This window comes from Fundulus heteroclitus, chromosome 19, assembly GCF_011125445.2.
Source record: "Fundulus heteroclitus isolate FHET01 chromosome 19, MU-UCD_Fhet_4.1, whole genome shotgun sequence".
Taxonomy (NCBI): domain Eukaryota; kingdom Metazoa; phylum Chordata; class Actinopteri; order Cyprinodontiformes; family Fundulidae; genus Fundulus; species Fundulus heteroclitus.
The window spans coordinates 18,256,683-18,275,058 of NC_046379.1; the positions used below are offsets into that span (position 1 = coordinate 18,256,683).

Below are 18,376 nucleotides of genomic sequence, written 5' to 3' on the forward strand. Positions count from 1 at the left end.
GGCAGACACCCTGTCTACTTTTAAGACTAGGTTTAAAACTTTACTTTTTGACAAAGTTTACAGTTAGAGTGGCTTAGATTATCCTGAGATATCTCTGTAGTTATGTTGCTATAGGCTTAGGCTGCTGGGGGACATAAAGATCTACTTTTCTCACTCAGATGAACTCTTTTCCTATTTGCAATGTTGTTATTTCAACTTTTAACTTTTTGTTCTCTGTCATTTTTTTCTCTTCATAGCAGGTACACCTGGTCAATGTGTGCTTCTGTGCTTTTTTGTCTCTCTGCTCTGTCTTCTCTAACCCCCAGTCGGTGGAGGCAGATGACTGTTCACACTGAGCCTGTTGGAGGTTTTCCTCCCTGTTAAAGGGGAGTTTTCCTCTCCACTGTCGCTTCATGCATGCTCAGTATGAGGGATTGCTGCAAAGCCATTGACAATGCAGACGACTGTCCCTGTGGCTCTACGCTCTTTCAGGAGGAGTAAACACAATTTTTCAAGACTCAATGCAATCTTCTGGGTTTACTTAGAAAACCTTTTGACCAATCTGTCTGGAGGATTTGATTGAATTTGACCTGTAAAGTGCCTTGGGATGATGTGTTGTGAATTGGCGCTATACAAATAAAATTGAATTGAACTACAAACTAACAAAAAACTAAATCTAAGCCTGCAGGCATCGCTTCCCTTAGTAAAGGTCACTTATCATGATTAAATAAGAGGAAAGGGAATGGGGTAAAAATGGTATCTGTGGAAGAGTTGAAAATTACTGGTGACCAAAAACAGACAAAAGTCTGTCTAAAATTAAACAAGAAAAACATTTTAATGATCAAGGTTTGGGGTAGCTTTGCTTCTTCAGGACCATGATGATCTTCATTTTACAGACAATGAATTCTGCTCTCTTCCAAAAAATCCTGAAGTAGGTTGTCCAGCCTGACCCTAAGCTCGAACACAAATGTATGACGCAGAAGTACGTTAATTGGAATCAAACCTACTAGTTTACCTTTGAAACCAAAATAAAAAGATAAGGTTGTGGAGTGGCCTAGTCAAACTTTAAAGTTAAATCCACCTGAGAGGCTGTGGTATGACCAAAACAGATTCAGGTTTGCATCAGGTTCAAATACCCTTGTTGGTGGTGGAATACAAAGTACTAAAATACGTAAGGAATACCGGGCCAAAATACCTCCACCACAATATAAAATAAAAATTTTTTTTGCCAGTTATCGATAATGCTTGATAACTGTTGCTGTCCAGGGGTTGGCAGCACCAGTTATCAGGTTTTAGAGGCAATTACTTTTTCACATGGGGCCAGGTTGATTTGGAAAGCTTTTCCCCATAGTGCATAAAAATCAATCAAAATTTAAATCCGACAAATAAGCAAAAACTGAAGAAAACTCTAAGGGTGCAAAAGAAATTTCTGTTTGACATTCATGCAAATTGCACATTTCTGTAACTAAATTCATTGAACGGTAATGTAGTCTGTCCAATTTTGTGACTTGAAAAGGAGTCCATCAGCAGCTAAAGACTATACGCACGCTTAAGCCCCTAAGGAAGTGATGCGGTTGGCCAGTGCAATCAATTTGTTTATGACAAAAAGAAAAAGAAAAGATGAAGATCATGTCTTGTTGTGTCTGCATGTTATGTGTGTTTATGTGCATTCTGAGCCGTCTCTGCCTCACCCAAATTTCATTAGAGGAACACATAATAAGAATAAATCTTCTTGATTCTTGATTCTATACAGCTATATTTTCCCGATTTTCAACCTAGTGTTGCTATATCACAACTAAAATTATGCTCATCTGCAGGTTGTTGATTTTGTCAATTATTCTGAAAGAGAAAAAAAACACAAAAAGAAAAAAAACAACAAAAAAGGCAATCTAGTTAAAAGCGATGGGATAAAAGGACGTCTCTCTCAATTTTGTACTCTCAGACGGAATCAGTTGCCTTTGGCCCGCTTAGGGGTAGAAGGTGAGGGAAGCGCACAAAAAGCAGTGCAATTATTCTGCTCTGGCACAACAACAGAGAGCAAAAAGAGCATCAAAGGCTTTCCTCTGAGCAAAATAGGGCTCCCTCAGAGGAAAAGCACAACCTGCCTGTGAATACCACTGCCTGGACTTTTTCGTCCTCTTTCAAAACATAAGAAGTACAGTATCCAGTGCTGTAGTTGCTTTCATTTACCTTAAACTTTGAACTTATTGTTTTCCCTTTATAAATATGTAAAGCATTTCTCATTAATGTGAAAATCCCATAAGTATGTCCCACTAACAATCCCATTATACTAAATCCAACTGGAGCATTTCTTTTATTTATTTACCCTACCAGCGGGCACAGTGAGCATAATGGTGAACAATGTTAAAAATAAAATGTTTGTCAAACCTCTGCAAGAACATTTGATACTATTTACGTGCTAACTCATTGTTTGAGAATGATATCAGACCTAAACCTGTAGATTTTTACACTTCAACATAAACTGTACTCATGTGCTTTGGCGAGAGGAGACTATCACTGAACTTTTTGGCAATGAACACCTGTGGATGATTTAGTAGAAAACATATGAATAATATGTGCTAAAGAACTTTGTATCTAGTTTTAGGTATGGTGCAGGATCTGTTTTAAATATCGGGCATTTTCTGCTAAAAACCCATGACTCCTGCTAGTAAACTGAAAATAGGTTATATTTGAGTTTGATATCCAAACCATCTAATCAAATCACAAGTGGCTCATGAGACATAAATGCACACATTGCATGAAATATTGTTGTTGTTTTTTTTTGTAATTACAAAACAAACGTGTTTACACATGGCGATTGAACATGCCTGAATTGTTATCTGTGTTAAATGTTAAGACTAGAAAGTGAAATCATCTTTTCATTCAGTTACCTGTAATGGGTTTTAATATTATGCCTCGCTGCTGTTAGGTTTAGTATTTTAGTATTTTGGAATTATGTTTCCTTAACATTTCACAACAAAGTGCTTTGCGTTACAAATAGGCCAACTCTGAGGCCAGAAAGAACTCCTTGAATAATCTCTATCTGGCCTTAAATACACTTAAAATGTATGCTAAACCACAAAACAATTAAATCATTATGTGTAACAATTATTAAAGAAACATTTGGATTCAAACAGGGAAAAAGTTTTTCTTGCCAACTCCTGAAGCTTAAGGGTCAAGGAGCTTGGGAAGGGACAGTTAAAATAGAGGGAAAACATTACTGTAGATTTTGTTTTTAAAAATTTTAATTTGCAGATTTGTTTCAATGATTTGATAAACTAAGAGAGTATCGGTATGTTCAAAGATCATATAGATTTTTAATTGATAAATTTAAGCAGTTACAGTTACTACAGTTAAACAGTTATTAAGTGGTCAAAAGTGAAAAATGAATTAGTCATGTAAAATAATTTTTTTTAAACTTCATTGCATCAGCATTTTACAAGTTTGTTTTGTCTATCTTTTTATTTAATTATGTTTCATGTATTTTACAGTTTTACGTCATGCTTCGTTCGTTTTTGATGTATCATGTTTTTTTATTCTCTTCTATTGATTTTCCTGCAAAACCGTCCTCTTTCCTCAATGTGTAACCCTTTTATCACTTTCATTAAAATTGTCCCTCCTAAAAAACACAATATCCTCTACCCCTTCTGTGTTAATGCATAATTCAAAGAATTATATTATATAGTCTGCAATTACTATGTCTGAATCATCGTTTTGCAACTTTGTATTGTTGCATAAGGTGTTAAGCAAAACTTTCAAATAACATTTTTATTTAAACGTTGAAAAGGGAGTAGATTTTCATTCAGGCACATTAAAGGTCGTCTAACAATCCCAGCGGGGTCCTTGTCAACCCGGAAGCTTCCTCTCACATGTTGTTATGTACGTTCAGCGGTTGCTATGCGCGGCTATCAAGCTGTCACTGTAGTTTCTTCTCACTTTTCATAGCAACAGACTAATAATCGGGTTAGAAGAAGATGAAAGTGGTTGCGTTGATCAGGTAATCACAACTCTCTTTTTTTAAACGGCTCATAGTCATGTGTTGTGTTTTCAGAGCACCAAAAAAAGCATCTTAAAGAGGCTGTGTCTGTGTTCATTAAAAGCTAGACTTTTTGCGATCACGCCGCCTGTTATCGTGCATACGTTCAAACAATTGACTATAGCAGTGTCTTAAACCAATGCAAGCGTGGTATTCACATTCGCAACTCAGTCCTTATAATAACAGCTTCCCCTTCACTGCTTAAACTGTTGCCTGTTTGTGATGCTGTGTTCCAGTGGGGGCAAAGACAGCTGCTACAACATGATGCAGTGTGTTGCTGCCGGACACAGGATCGTGGCTCTGGCCAACCTGCGCCCTGCTCACACAGGTGAGGAAGATGCTCTGATGTGGGTTTACCGGGCTGCACAGAGATCCTCAAAGGCAGCATTTCTTATTTGGGTCAGCCAGTTGGACCTCTTGTCGACATGCATTTGTCTGTGTCACAGTAGTGGGACACTCTGCAATAAATAAGTACATTAAGCTATTTTGTTTTATATATATATATATATATATATATATATATATATATATATATATATATATATATATATATATATATATATATAGAACATACTACTACTACTAACAATAATAATAATATACAAATTGTCGATATTTAAGTTCAGCTTTATTTCTACTTCAGATACTCAAAGGAAATTGCCTTGTAAAACGCCCATGAAGTCCAGTGCATGCATTCATTTGCACCTGTTTTTTTCATAGTTTTTCGCTCTTCAGCATCTGCATGGTGAAATAAGAGATAGAAAGGAAGTGCTTTTATCATCTCCAGGTCTTAACCTTTTTAGGCAAGTCTCAAAATTGTAAGAACAACATCTAACTATGAGGGGAGAATAATGCCAGAGGATGGGGTTTCGAAAGGAATTCCTCACCAAATGTAAATATTGATGCTGTTATTTTTAGATTGAATTTACATGATTGTTTTCTGTTTTAATGTTGAATTTAGGACAAATTGAATGATAAGGGGGAGATTACCAGTAATTGTATTACTTTTCACAACCAGATATATTCCTTATGCTGCTTTCAGACCAAACGGTTTTTGAGCATCAAGTCTATGGTGGAAGTGCCTCAAGGGGCTTTGAGATGTCTCGCAGTGTGTGACGCGCATCGTGTGCTTTGAGTTTCGTACTGCCCGATTGGCTTGACATGCTTTAAGCGCCTCTAGAGTGCGGCCGACGCAAGAGTTAAAAAATCTGAACTTTTGCAGCTGGACGCGGAGAGTCAATCAATCAGAGAGACTCCACTATGTGACGTAATGGGGGATTTTCCGACGGTAAAAGTATTTTTACTACGGATCACTGATGAATGTTAACCACAAGCCTACTGAACGATGCCCACTAACCTGAGACAGATGCTCTTCAGCTGAAATGGGGCGCCTGTACCTGGTCTCCTGGCTGGAGATGGGGGCACAGATGCGGGTCAGCAGGTTGTCAAACTGGGCTCAGGTGAGACGTACATAGCGCTGAAAGTGACCCTCGTCAGCGCGGCGCTCCTGCAGTTGGTGATTAAAACTCACCAAACTCAACACGCCTCTGAATTATTTGATGAATTCAGACACGGCGCAGATTATATTATATTATTCAGTAAATAAAGCCAAGCCACTCTCTTGATTTCATCCGCAATTTTACAAAGAGTAGGGCAGAGGAAAAGAACAGGGTAGCTCCTCCCAACTTTGCCAGACGCGCCGTCAGGGCGTTGAGGCTCTAGACAGCGCGTCAGAGTTTTATGTGCACCAAGCGTCCCAAGTTGAGGTGTTGGACAGTCTTTTTGATGCTCAAAAGGCGTTTGGTCTGAATGCAGTATAACATTTTTGTATTGTTAATTTTACAGTGAATTGCTTCATTGCTTATTTGCATTTTGTTGCACTCCTGCTCACATCCTGTTTTTTTTTTACAAACATGTAATTAATGCACTGCTATCAGATTTTGACTTCAAACACTTTGCCCCATTCTACAGATGAGTTGGACAGCTACATGTACCAGACGGTGGGTCATCAGGCTATAGAGCTGTATGCTGATGCAATGGAGTTGCCTCTTTATAGACGTACCATCCACGGTTCAAGCCTGGACACGAGCAGAAACTACCGTGAGACAGAAGGCGATGAAGTGGAGGACCTGTATCAGCTACTAAAACTAATTAAGGTACTCTCTTCAAGAAGAATTTGTGGAAGGATTCCTTTTTTTTGTCATCCTTACATTCATTGAACCTGCATGTGACTAAAGGAGCACTAAACCTCTGCAGAAAGAATTTAAACTGCCAAAAAAAAATTTGTTTATTAACCGTTTTGTACGGTGGCAATTCAGCTAAAGGAAATGAATGGCATGAATGAGTAACTGCAGTCCAGTCAGTTTAAAGTCCCCTATGTTACAGGAACAGTCAGCTCAAACGTGCAACCTACACTGAAATGTGAAAGTTTCGATAAAGGTTTTGATTAATAGAACCATCTTTTTCATTTAGGCCCTCTTCACACTGAACTAAGACTATACAGCGGCATAAAAAAATCAGCAAGAATAGGCATGATCTCTGTATGGCCTTGGAGAAGGCCCCTGTGTGGCATCAAATATGAATGATGGAGCTTGAGAGTTCCTCGATTTCTTTCAAATAGCACAAAACCTCTATGGTGAGATCATGGCGGCAGCTCAGTAGAATCTTCAGGGCTGTGTGGAGGAGTCCTCACACCGTAAAGGAGCGATAAGCGACATTACATCATTTTAGATAGAAAAAACTAAAAATAGTTTTGCGAAGAGCGTAAGGCGCCTTTTTAGATGGAATATGTTACACACCAATATGATGTCACAGAGCACCTCTATGTGTTGTTCTCCAGTGTTTTGTTTACATAGCCGGGCCGGCAGCGCTAGTGCGTACATGCATGTGAACAGCTGCCATTCAGGACTTAGCCCCTCCCTCCCCAAAAAAATGCCACCACCGTGTTCACCCGAAGACGATCGGTACCCATTATTACCACAAAAAAAACAGAGAAGTTGTCAGATAAGGAAAGATACTAAACAAGGGTTAATATTGGCCTCGGATTTCCAAGGCGGAGAGCATTTTGAGAGCAGAAACAGCTCCAGTTTGACTCGGAAATAGCTTCTCTCTTCCGGGCAGGTAAATAACAGTGTGCAGTTGCATTTGTTTTTGTTGGTGTCACAGTCTTGTTAGACCCGTGTTCCTATGTTGATTTCATTCAGTGTAATCCTACAATTGTAGCATGTGGGTTAATAGTTGGAGTTTGACCAGCAATGGGCCAGGCGTTACTGTAATGTGATGCGAGTAGCCGCTAGCCCAGCTAACACAGCATTGTTTAATTCAGCCTGGCGGGCTCTTGAGCTGCCCGCTGTGTTCCTCACGTACATTCAGGGCGTCCGCATATTGACAAAAAATATTACACTGAATCAGATTTTGGAGGTAGAGAGAGGCGTGGCTTGCCGAACATCTTGTTTTGGTCCACAGCCACCCTTTTGGTGAAATTTCAGTCGTTGCTTCTTTAATCTGATTGCTTCAAGTAATAAAATATCAGCAGGTAATGTGGAAAATGAATCCTGCCACAGCTCTGGTTGCAACAAAATTGTTCTCATCAAACGGCATAAATAATACATAAAAGTCCGGTCCAACAAATAAGGAAATAAATGCGATGCTCAGGCTACTTGCACATGGAGATCAGTATTCGGCGGGCTCTTGGTGCAACACCTCCAAATTGTGCAAGCAGGCAGGTTGAGCGAAGGGAGTAGGAATTTTTTTAATACTGTACTTCAAGTGCAACATGTTGATGCTGTCAAAGAGAAATCCTGGCACAGTATTTAGTTATGAAAATGGGAATAAGAAGGAGGAAAATAATGGAACAGCAGCTTATAGGCCCTATAATATACCTTTACAATGACGGCATGCTGGATGGTGAATGGCACTTTCTACAGAAAGGATCTTAATCTGTACCTCACATTGCTGATAAACTGATGAAAGTCCTGATTGTATTGTTCCCCCACAACAATGCTGAAACTGACGGTGCATGTACAGGAACCTCTCATATGCAGGAAATATATGGAGATTGTGGGAAAAAAAATGAGAGTGCAAATGTGATACTTGTGGTGGCGGCATTGTGATTGAATCAAGTTTGAAGGGAAATTTAGTAAATAGTTTAAAAAAAAAGATTAAAACAAGAAGTTAACATTTTCTGTACTACTTAGCCTTTTGTGTAAAATTGTATACAACTTAAGGCTGGCTCGCCCGGCAATACTTTCATATTGGTCGGCTGATTTTCAAAGCCTGAGAGACACCACACCTACCAGTAGAAAATCGTAGTAGGACAGGTTTGCTCGCATGGTGTGATGTCCGGTCAGACGGCAAGCGCAGCACCCCACGCACCAACAGATTTCACTCAGGAACATTCAGATGTCTGATGGGAAATCTTGTGAAACCTCCCAAGGTTAAACGTGAGTTCACAGTAGAAAAACATGGAGGGTGAGGAAGAACAATAGCCATAGTTTGTAGACTAATTTTAACAGAGAAAAAAGAGGGATTTTCAGTATCATGAAGTTGGTTAATTTCTTACCAGGCTCTGTAATCCCGGCACACAGGCATTGATCTTGAGAAGTTTGATCTGGCATGTGCAGGATGGCCTGCTGCCAGGTGTCTCTTGAAGTTGCTGTTTTTTGCCAGGTATCGTCTATTCACAGGTTTTCCAAAAATTCCTTAATAAAATGTGAAACAACTCCATATGTTCACCTATTTTCCTTCTTTCTGGTGAGGATCACTTCCTGCCACTCAAGAAAGATTAAGTCTCTTTGGTTATTTCCAACCCCTTCCCATCCTGGTTTTATTTGTTCACCCAAAGGTTCAAGCGTCTTTTGGCATGGAGATATAATCTCTATAGTTATCATAATTCTAAGTGAGCTTTTATTTAGTTTTGGTGCTGTTTTGCTACGAAAGAGGTAGTTGATGAATGCATGAATGATGTATGATGGATTCCTAACCTTCTGTTTGCCACAAGGAGCTGCTACTTATGTTGTAGCATCATCTGAGCTGCTGCACTCTTCCTGACATCTATTATCATGTGCAACTGATCTGCTCAGAAAAGTAAAAAGTCATGTTAGTGCTTTTACTCCGTCTCATTTAGTATGCCGCAACTTGACTTCTAAGTGTAGCAAGTTTTCTACTCGCCCTGCTCCGTAACAATAGTGCACGCCGCATCAGTTGATCAAAGTTTTATGTGCAAAGTTGGAGAGAGGTGCCCTTCAACAATGGCTTCACGGGAAGTTGCGTTTTTTTATTTTTTTTAATCTCCGTTGACAGAAGATCAGATACAAAAATTAATCACCGAATGAATATTTCATCAAATGGCACGTTTGTCGGGACACTGAGAAAATATTCATTTGATGGCAAATTATGTATGAGGACCTCGGTGGTCCGCTGCGGTGCAGGGGTGGCTGACTGACAGCTTTGAGATAAGTGCATGTGTGGTTAACTCAGCGCTGCCTATCTGACCGCCTGCAGCCATGAGGAAGCTACCTGGACAGAAACTTCAACAGCGGGAAAAGCTCTTCCTGCTGTCAGCGCAAACAGTGCGCGGGGATTGATCCTGTGTAGGGTAACGCGTTATTCCCGCTGCATACCCCCCCCCCTCCCCCTCACATCATCCTATATTAGCCAGATGCATCAAAATTTAAACGCCTGTTGTGGGATTTTGAAGTTTACTCTTCAGATGAGAGTTGGCTCCATGTGCTGGAAATAAGACGGATAGTTGTTTTCTCATGGTCCTTTCTAAAGATGTGATGTGGAGACATGTTTATCTGGAACGCCGGGCTTCTCCAGGGCTTCAGCATGTCCACACATTCAGACGTAGAGGCAAGGGCCAGTCATTCTGCCCGGGGGCTTTTCAAACCCCCTGCCTGCCTTTTTTTTTTGTAGTCTTCTATATCAACCGCCTAGCTTTTACACTCTCTTTTAAACGGGGGAACCTCTTGATGTAGTCTTTTCCTTTGATTATAGGCAACTTCACACACCCTGGTTTCTGTTTTTATTCCGTCTCCTAATAATTTACATTTAAACATTTCTGCTGCGTGTGATGCAATACCATCCTTGCCTGTGGCCGTTTCTCTAATTGCAAAGGCCTGCTAATTTCCCATTTCCAGGGCTCTTCTGGCCTGACCTCTCCAGTCTGACTGGCCATAGATCAGGCCGCTTGGACTCCCATGGGGCCCTTGCAGGCCTGCAGAAACTCCAGTCATGTCCCCATTTACCCTTCTCACCGTCATCAACAATCCTTCACCATAAACAACAGGCTTCCTCTTTTGCTTACTGAGTGATGGCAACCATAAGAGTACAACTTGATGGCTCAGATTTCAGTTCAGCTGCTGCTCTCTAAAGCTGTTTCCCACTTGGATCTTGTGCTTTGCATTTATACCAGTGGTCAGTTTGATTTATTTTGTCACCTTTCTTAAAATAAATGCAACTTTAACAAATCAGTTCAATGTTTTATGGTTGTTTTCTGTGTGGTTAGTCATTCTTTTCAAAACAAAAAGCAAAACTGTATGTTTGGGTTCGCAAAGTATTTTAGTTCTTTTCTGGTAGCCGAGAAATTGATAGGAGGATAACCGTTGATTAGAAAACGAATTATCAAAATTTCATGACATAAAATTATTATAAAAAATCCGAAGCATTATCATTTATGAAAAACAATTCATCAAACTTTTTATAAAGCACTTTACATAATAATTGATGTAACAAAAGTGCTGCACAGAGGTTAAAAAGAGACATAAACAGAAATGTCACATTAAATAAGCTAAAAGGGAAAGAAAATACATTTTAATTAAAAATGTATTCAACAAATGCTAGAAATAAATTGGAAAAAAATAAATATAGTAAGAAAACAATGCAAAATACTAATTTGAATTCTACTTTTTAGAAGTTTCCGTTAATTTTAAGTTACATGATTTTATCTGGCAAAAAACCGTTGCATGTAGCTGAAAGATTTTTTTTTTCTTTTCTCAGATCCAAAGTCTGTGACTTTTTGAAGCTGGTATTCCTCCCTCCTGGTCGGCCTCCTCTTGCAAGGCGGCCAAAACAAACCCGTATCATGAGCCAACAGTGCCATCTATGGGTCATTCCTGTTATCTGCCAAGCCACAGTTGTCTGACAATGTTTTAGGCCATTCAGAAAATTCAAAAGAAGAGATCATATTCTTAAGAACCTTTGTTGATAGATGAAAAAACTGCAATTATATTAGAGGAAAAAAAAAAAGAGCTATCCTTTCCCTGGCAGTGGCAATATTGGCAGAATGACAATGCGGCTCTTCAGTTGGCCTCTGTTCTCTCATCGCTGGCTGTGCATGGCAGCGTGTCTTTGAAGTGTGTAACCTGATAGACATGCAAGCCACGCCGTACCCTGTCCCATCCTGCTAGGTGCGGATCTTTGAACTCTTCCTTTGAGGAGCTGAAATAACAGTTTTGGTGAAGAAGTTTTTTTTTTTTTTTTTAACGTCTCTCTTTTTTCCCCCCCTTTTTTTTTTTTTTTTTGCTTGAGGCTGCATTTCCACTGAATAAATTGCATCTTGGTGTCATCTGGGAGATAAAATCTAAGAGTCTTAAGTGCAAAAAAGATTTTGTTGTTGTTGTTGTTGTGGTTTAGGGTTTAAACACATTTTCTTTCAAACAAAAGTGCTGCTTTTGCGAAGGCTCACGAGTTACAAAATGTTATTTTGCAAGTCGTGTGCCCATACTTGACTGTGAGGTTGGTCTGCTCTGCTCTGTATGATCCGCTCTGATGTGTGATACAGATCAACAGTGCCAGTCACCCCTGGCTGTATCGCCAGTCTCCCCACTGCCCAAAGCCTGCAAAACCCCTCATATTAGTCATATCAAATCCCTCAAGTCCTATATCCTTCTCTCTGCGCTCTGTGACCTGACACAGTGGCTCTTTATGCCCCGTGACCCCCACTTGTGTGTGTGTGTGTGTGTGTGTGCTCATTGCATGCTCGTCTGTTCAAGGTCATTTCTAACCGGGGCCCCTGTTACATGATCACAGGTCTATCTCTGTTCTCCTTGCACACCTTTCCACAGGTTTGCCCTCTTTCAGCACCCCAGGTTAGACAGCGGTGCTCTCGCTCCTCTCGTTCATCCATGCACTCTGTTTTTCTCTTTGCCAGATCCAGCTCCAATCATGGCACGGATTAATAGTTATCAGTTGTTTTTGTTCCTTCTTTTTCTTCAAAACATAAACCATGTTCTTAGAAGGAGCTGAACAAGTATAATGTTGAGTTTTTGGGAAGCTTGTTTTTAGCTTTAGCTGTTCTAGCTGACATCGCAACAAAAAACTTCAGTTTGTTCTGTGGGAGTTTGTCCGATCGCCTGACACAAAGTCGTGCATAACTGAAGTGGAAGTACAACGATAAATGGTTTGAAATCTTTTTGCTAATAAGAATGTGATAAATGCTGTGCATTTTTATTATTCGGCCCTCATAAATCATTACTTTGTAGAAACTCAATTTAATGTGATTACAGCTGCAACTTTGTCTCAGTTGGCTCTAGGTGTGGACTTTGACTAGGCCATTGTAAATCATACACAGCACTTTGATCTTAAACCATTCTATTGTAGCTCCTGCTGTAAGTTTAGGGTCATTGTCCTGTTGGAAGTCGAACCTCTGCCACAGTCTGAACTTCTTTGCAGCCTTTCACATGTTTTCTTCCAGATCTGCCCTGTATTTAGCTCTGATAAATAAAAGCATCCCCATAGCAAGAGGCTGCTTTTGCTGCTCTTTAAGGGTGATGCACAGTGTTAGTTGAATTTTTGTCTATTCTTACCAGAGAACCTTCCCTGGCGTATTTACTGTTTCCTGTATATGGCTAGTAGCAAACAGAACTTCATATCGCCTCCTGTCAACAATGGCTTTCTTGTTGACATTCTTACACAAAGGCCAGATTTGCAGAGTTCAACACTAGTTTTCCTGCTGACAAGTTCTACCACCTGAGCTTTTGATCTCTGCAGCTCCTCTAGAGTTTTCATGGGTCCCTCGGTTGGTCCTCTGAATGATACTCTCCCTGCCCGACCTGTCCGTTTAGGTGGATAGCCGCGTCATGATGGGTTTTCAGCCGGACCGCTCTTCAGATGATGAATAGGTCAGCACTCTGTGAGATGTTCAAAGCTTGCGATGTTGTTTTGTAATCTAACCCTGCTTTAAACATCTCCACAACTTTCTCCCTGACCTGTCTGCTGTCTTCATTTGCCTTCATGATGATGTTTTTTTTCACTGGAGTTTTTAACAAATGTCTGAGGCGTTTACAGAACAGCAGGATTTATACTAAGCTTAAATTACACACTGGCAGACTCTGTTTACTAGTCAGGCGACTTCTGAAGGTAATCTATTGCAGTGGATTGTATATATGAGCTTTACAGTAAAGGGGGTTGAATACATATCCTGTCCACACTTTGTAGACTATTATGGACGTAACGGAGTTTGAAATAATGTATTGTTCTTACCCCGAGGCTTGGTGGTTGTAACATGACAACACGCGGTAAAGTTGAAGGTGTGCGAATACTTTTGCAAGGGAGACTATCACATCGACTCTGCAGCCTTTGAGCTGATGAATAAAGACAAAGGCATTTAAGCTCATTAGAGTGATGAGGAACAATAGATGATATCTACGCACATGTTCTATTCCGCCAGCTCCAATTAGGCGGGCTGTAACATCTCTGTCGCAGCGAGACCCAGCTTACAGGGCGATGGAAATGTTACTTCAGATCTAATTTTATTTATTTTTTTCAGTCCTTTTAATGTTTGACTTCTCAGAAATACTTTTACTTATGGGTAATATCTTCACACATGAGTCCATTGTTTTAGATTTCTTGTGGGGGCCGGGATGTGTTGGGGGGGAAAAAAGTGAAGAGGCACACTGAGACCTTTGGCCTTTTTTAGATTAAAAAATCCCCTCCCTCTGATGTGGGTTAAAACACCTTGTGTTTAGTGGGATAATCCTTCTCTTGAACTCGCACACACTCTTTCCTCCTCTTCTCCACGTTTCCCCTGACCTTTATTAAATACACACTCCTCTCCCCCCCCCCCCGCTAACGGTTTGTTATTGACATCCGCACACGGGAGTGGGGCCCTTGGAGATTGTCAGGCCAGCCTGTCCACAAGTCCAGACAATCCTCCCACACTCTCATTCTTTCTACCCTTTTCCTCAACTTCTTCTCCCTGGCGTTGCTGTCGCACTTTCATCCGCGCTCTTCAGAAGCTGAGATGTGAGCGTCCTGATTGAGGTGCCTCCTGCTGCGAGGAGAGAAGCCAGAAGAACCGACGGCAGTGGAGAAAGAGCGGAGGGCGGGGAGGTTGGAGGAATCTGTGGTCGAACCGGGAGCCTTGTAGTATCGATCAGGCAGCCGAGGTGTTGGGAGACAAGATGTTGAGGTGCAGTGTGAGCCATGAAAGGTGGTGGGGAGGGGTGGGTCAGAATCAAACACCCCGGCCGTCCTCTGATTACCAGCAGGGTGCCGCATTAGACGTACATCGGGGACCCGACAGGAAAATGGATTTCTTTAAAAAGCTGCTTAATACATAAATCATGACCTCTGGGGTCACTGTGAGGGTTTAGAAGATCAGATCGATAACAAAGCTAATTCAGGCTGGTTGTAGGTGGTTTTGTGGTGCAGGGAGACGTCTAAATGGTGTTATTGGAAGTCGCTCACAAGGAGTTAAGGGCCAGCAGGCAATCGGGTTTTTATGGTTACAGGTGCAACACAATGAATTTATAAAGGCATCCAAAAGTTTGTTTGTTTTAGTTATGTTGTTTGTAACGTAAAACGAGGACAGATTCATTACATGCAATATGAAATAATTTCATTGTTGTACTTCTGTTGATTTTGATGATTGTGGCTTAAAGCAATTGAAAACCAAACATTTACGTTCTGAAGACATTTATATGTTAATATTAATATACAGTATATTATACTCTATGCTTGGCCATGGCTTCTTTTACATGAATTAATTAAGGAAGCCCAAGTTGCTTTTAAAGTGGGTTTCAGCTCCTCTGCATTGCTGGGTCTGCATTGCAGGCTCTGATTTTCTTCTATATTCTTCAATACTCCATAGACGTTCAGTGTATTTCAGGTCAGCCCAGTCTGCTGGCCCGTCGAGCAAAAATGGCCAAAGTCATTAAAGCAGGTATTGGTACTTTTGGCCGTGCGGACTTTGGACTTGATACAAGCACCAGCAGATGGCATGCCTCCCCAGATCCTCCCAGACTGTAGAAACTTCACACTGGGCCTCTTGGATCTTGGATTTTGTGCCTCTCCACTTTTCCTCCACACTCCAGAAGAGCAACAGTCAAGCCGATTTTCTCCCATTGCCCAGGTAAGATCCGGTAACATCTGGCGCTGTCTGCTACGGCTGTAACTCATGTCCTACAAACATCTGTGTTTGGTGGCTCTTGAAACACTGATTCCAGCTCCAGCCAAGACCTTGTGAATCCCCAATAAACTGTTGAATAGGGTACCACAGTTTCTTCTTCCACTAAACTTTTCATTAATATAATTAATAATTCTCTTTTATGTTATTGGTCTTGTGTAATAATTTAAGTTTTCAGTGCTTAATTTGCATTAGCTGTGAGCCATATTTATAAAAAATGACAGTCATAAATACTTTTGAAGTAAAACATATACTAATATAAAAGTACCACTTTTTAAATGGTTGTTCAGAAATAAATCAGATTTTCTATGGTTTTCCACATTATAGAAAAGCACCTTGGCATTCAGCTAAATTTAGGAATATATTCCACTTTTCTCTAATGCACCTTGGAGCAGCTGAATCTCCGGTGCTCCCTCTCTTTGACAGTCCTCTTATCTCTTCCTCGGCTCTGAGATTCTTGTATTTGTGTTGGTCGACAGGCTTGTTTTGAACTTGAGGAAGGATAGCATTAGCGGTGAGATAATGGCACTGTGTATTGTTCACATGGCCGTGTGGAAATGGTGGGACAGGATCTATTAGATGCAGGCCCGTTTCCCACCAGCTGACGCTACCAGTTAGCCGCAAACATGAGATAAAGAGCCGAGCCACCCCGAGCCTTTGTAATTTGTTTGTGTTTTTCTGCTTAATGTACTTTGCTCAATCTTGTTTAGCGATGATGGAAGCTGATAGCCTTATCTCGCCTTACCAAGGGCATGAACCACCACAAACTGCTTGGTTCGAATGTTGTCCCAGTGAAGAATGGGGACTTTTTCCCGGGTGTTTATTTTCTGACACTATGAGCATCATGGAGCTTGTTTGCACTGACGTTTTTGCACCAAATTGGCCCTGAAATAAATTTACAGTGATCAAAATGGCATTCTTGAGTTTCCCTGTTCTCACTGTCCAGGCATTTCATTTCAAAACCTTTTAAATTCCTCAGCACCCACAGCTAGCTCAGTGCTATCTGCCTCATACCAGGCAACATGCTAAGTCTTTCAACTCTGTGCCAATCATCTAACCAAATTCTAGAGGGTTTTTGTTCTGTGAACCGCTCTCCCTTTAAGGAAAATTTGTTGCAGGCCTCATCGCCTCCCGCAGTTAAAGACCAGCGTTTTGTTTTTTTTCTATGCATGGAGTCTGAAGAGTAGCTTAAACCAGCAGCGGGGCTATATTTTCTTCTTATCTCTCTCTGGGGATCAGAGGAGGGGTCGATCATGTCTTGTGGATCTATGGACGATGCAGAAAAGAAAGGTTCCAACGCCAAAAGCCCGGTTTGAGACCACTAGCAAATTAAAGGAAACCATTTACAGTTAGGAGTTTGTGTGTCTGTGGGTATGGACACAAGCACATGACTGTGCGTACACCCTGCAGACCAGGCGTTTGTTTTGGGCCGTAAAAAAAAATCAACTGACATAGTTTACCTCTCTGTGGCGCGAGACCTGCTCTTTGATTTTGTCCCTCTCACTTTCTGAAAGCAGCGTCCTGTCTGACGTGCTCAAACAATCTTTTTTATCTCTCCGTCCAGCCGAATGGGAATGTTGCTATATGACAGTGCTCGGCTCATAACTTGGTTTTGATCCCTCAGGGGGAGCTGCTGGTGCAAACTATTCTTGGAACGTTTTAAGATCTTACCAAAAATGATAAGTTAACTAAAAGCAAACCTTTTAGTGACAGTTTGAGTAAAACCTGGTTAGAAGTTGGTTTGCTTGAACTGCATAGTTCATATCCTTCTCTGCTTCTCTCTGTTTAGTTTTCCCTGTGTGTTGATGAGGAAAGCCCCATTGTCTGTCCTTGGCCTGCTATCACAGTGTTAGTCCTCGCTTTGGCCAAAGAGCCGGTCCTCCCTCCCTGATAACTGTCTGGGCGTGTGTTTACAAAGCTGGATAAATCCTAAGAGGAAGCCCACGAAACGTTAACCTCTATATTTTCAACTCTGATGAAGTTCTACATTTTCCAGCTGTGACGCATGACACATTGATGCTCAGAGTGTTTTGCCAAAAACGATTCTGTCACTGTAAATAAATGACTTTGCATGTGTGGGTGAACTCTATGAAACAGTGCTTTGCAAATTTCCCCTTTTGCCTTTTTTGTAACATTTGGTGATGTCACGACCGAAAAAAGTGTCATAGTTAGGATCTAATGTGAGAAATCTTGATGCTGTAATTTTGGCCAGATCTTTGCAAAACATACCTTGTTAGATTGGATGGAGAGCGTCTGTGAACATCGACTTCCAAGGTTTGCTACACCTCCTCACTTGGAATTTGAGTTGAAACTTTGACTGAGCCCTTCTAACACCTTTATGATCAGATCCATTGCATTGTATCCCTGGTTGTACGTTTTGTGTTATTTTCTGCCTGGAAGACAAACCTCTGGCCAAGTCTCCAGTCTTAGAATCTAACAGGTTTTCTTTCAGGATTGCCCTATATTTATCCAGATTTATCCAGATTAAATTGCACACAGCTTAGGTTCTGAATGGAAGAAAACTTTTTAACTCCATTTGTGTTTTTTCTTCAGTTATTCGCTGCTTTGTGCTGTGATGTTACATAAAGTCTCAGTAATTTACTCGCTGCTGGAGCCCGCACAAATAAACTTCGCAAAAGGATGCCAACATTGCACCTCCATGAATAAATTCAGTGTTTTTCCTTGTTTGTCAGACCCAAATCAGCGCACACTTGCCTGTCACTCCTCCCATTTCTGGTTGATGAGCGTACCTCGTTCATCGGCCTGAAGAGACAACGTGTCATGTCATATCTGCTGTCGGCTGGTCACACCTGCATCGCCGCCTAAGCTGAGGATTATGCTCCTCTGCAGGCTGCTTCCGCCCTCCACTCCTTCGTATCCTGGCCTACATCATCTTCGGAAGTTTATGCACAGCTGGCTTATGGAAACTTTGTTTTCCTTGTTTCAGCACTGTG

General features: G+C 41.0%; 1 protein-coding gene across 1 annotated transcript in view; it reads left to right on the forward strand.

Moving 5' to 3' along the window:
- Nucleotides 1-3,828: 3,828 nt before the first annotated feature.
- The window catches only part of dph6 (diphthamine biosynthesis 6), an 81,026-nt gene continuing 66,478 nt past the window's right edge, over nt 3,829-18,376 (forward strand). Inside the window, exons 1-3 of the mRNA XM_012861596.3 lie at nt 3,829-3,976; nt 4,252-4,343; nt 5,987-6,171. Coding sequence (XP_012717050.2) covers nt 3,954-3,976; nt 4,252-4,343; nt 5,987-6,171 — 300 coding nt within the window. The 5' untranslated portion in view covers nt 3,829-3,953. The remainder of the gene's footprint in view (nt 3,977-4,251; nt 4,344-5,986; nt 6,172-18,376) is intronic.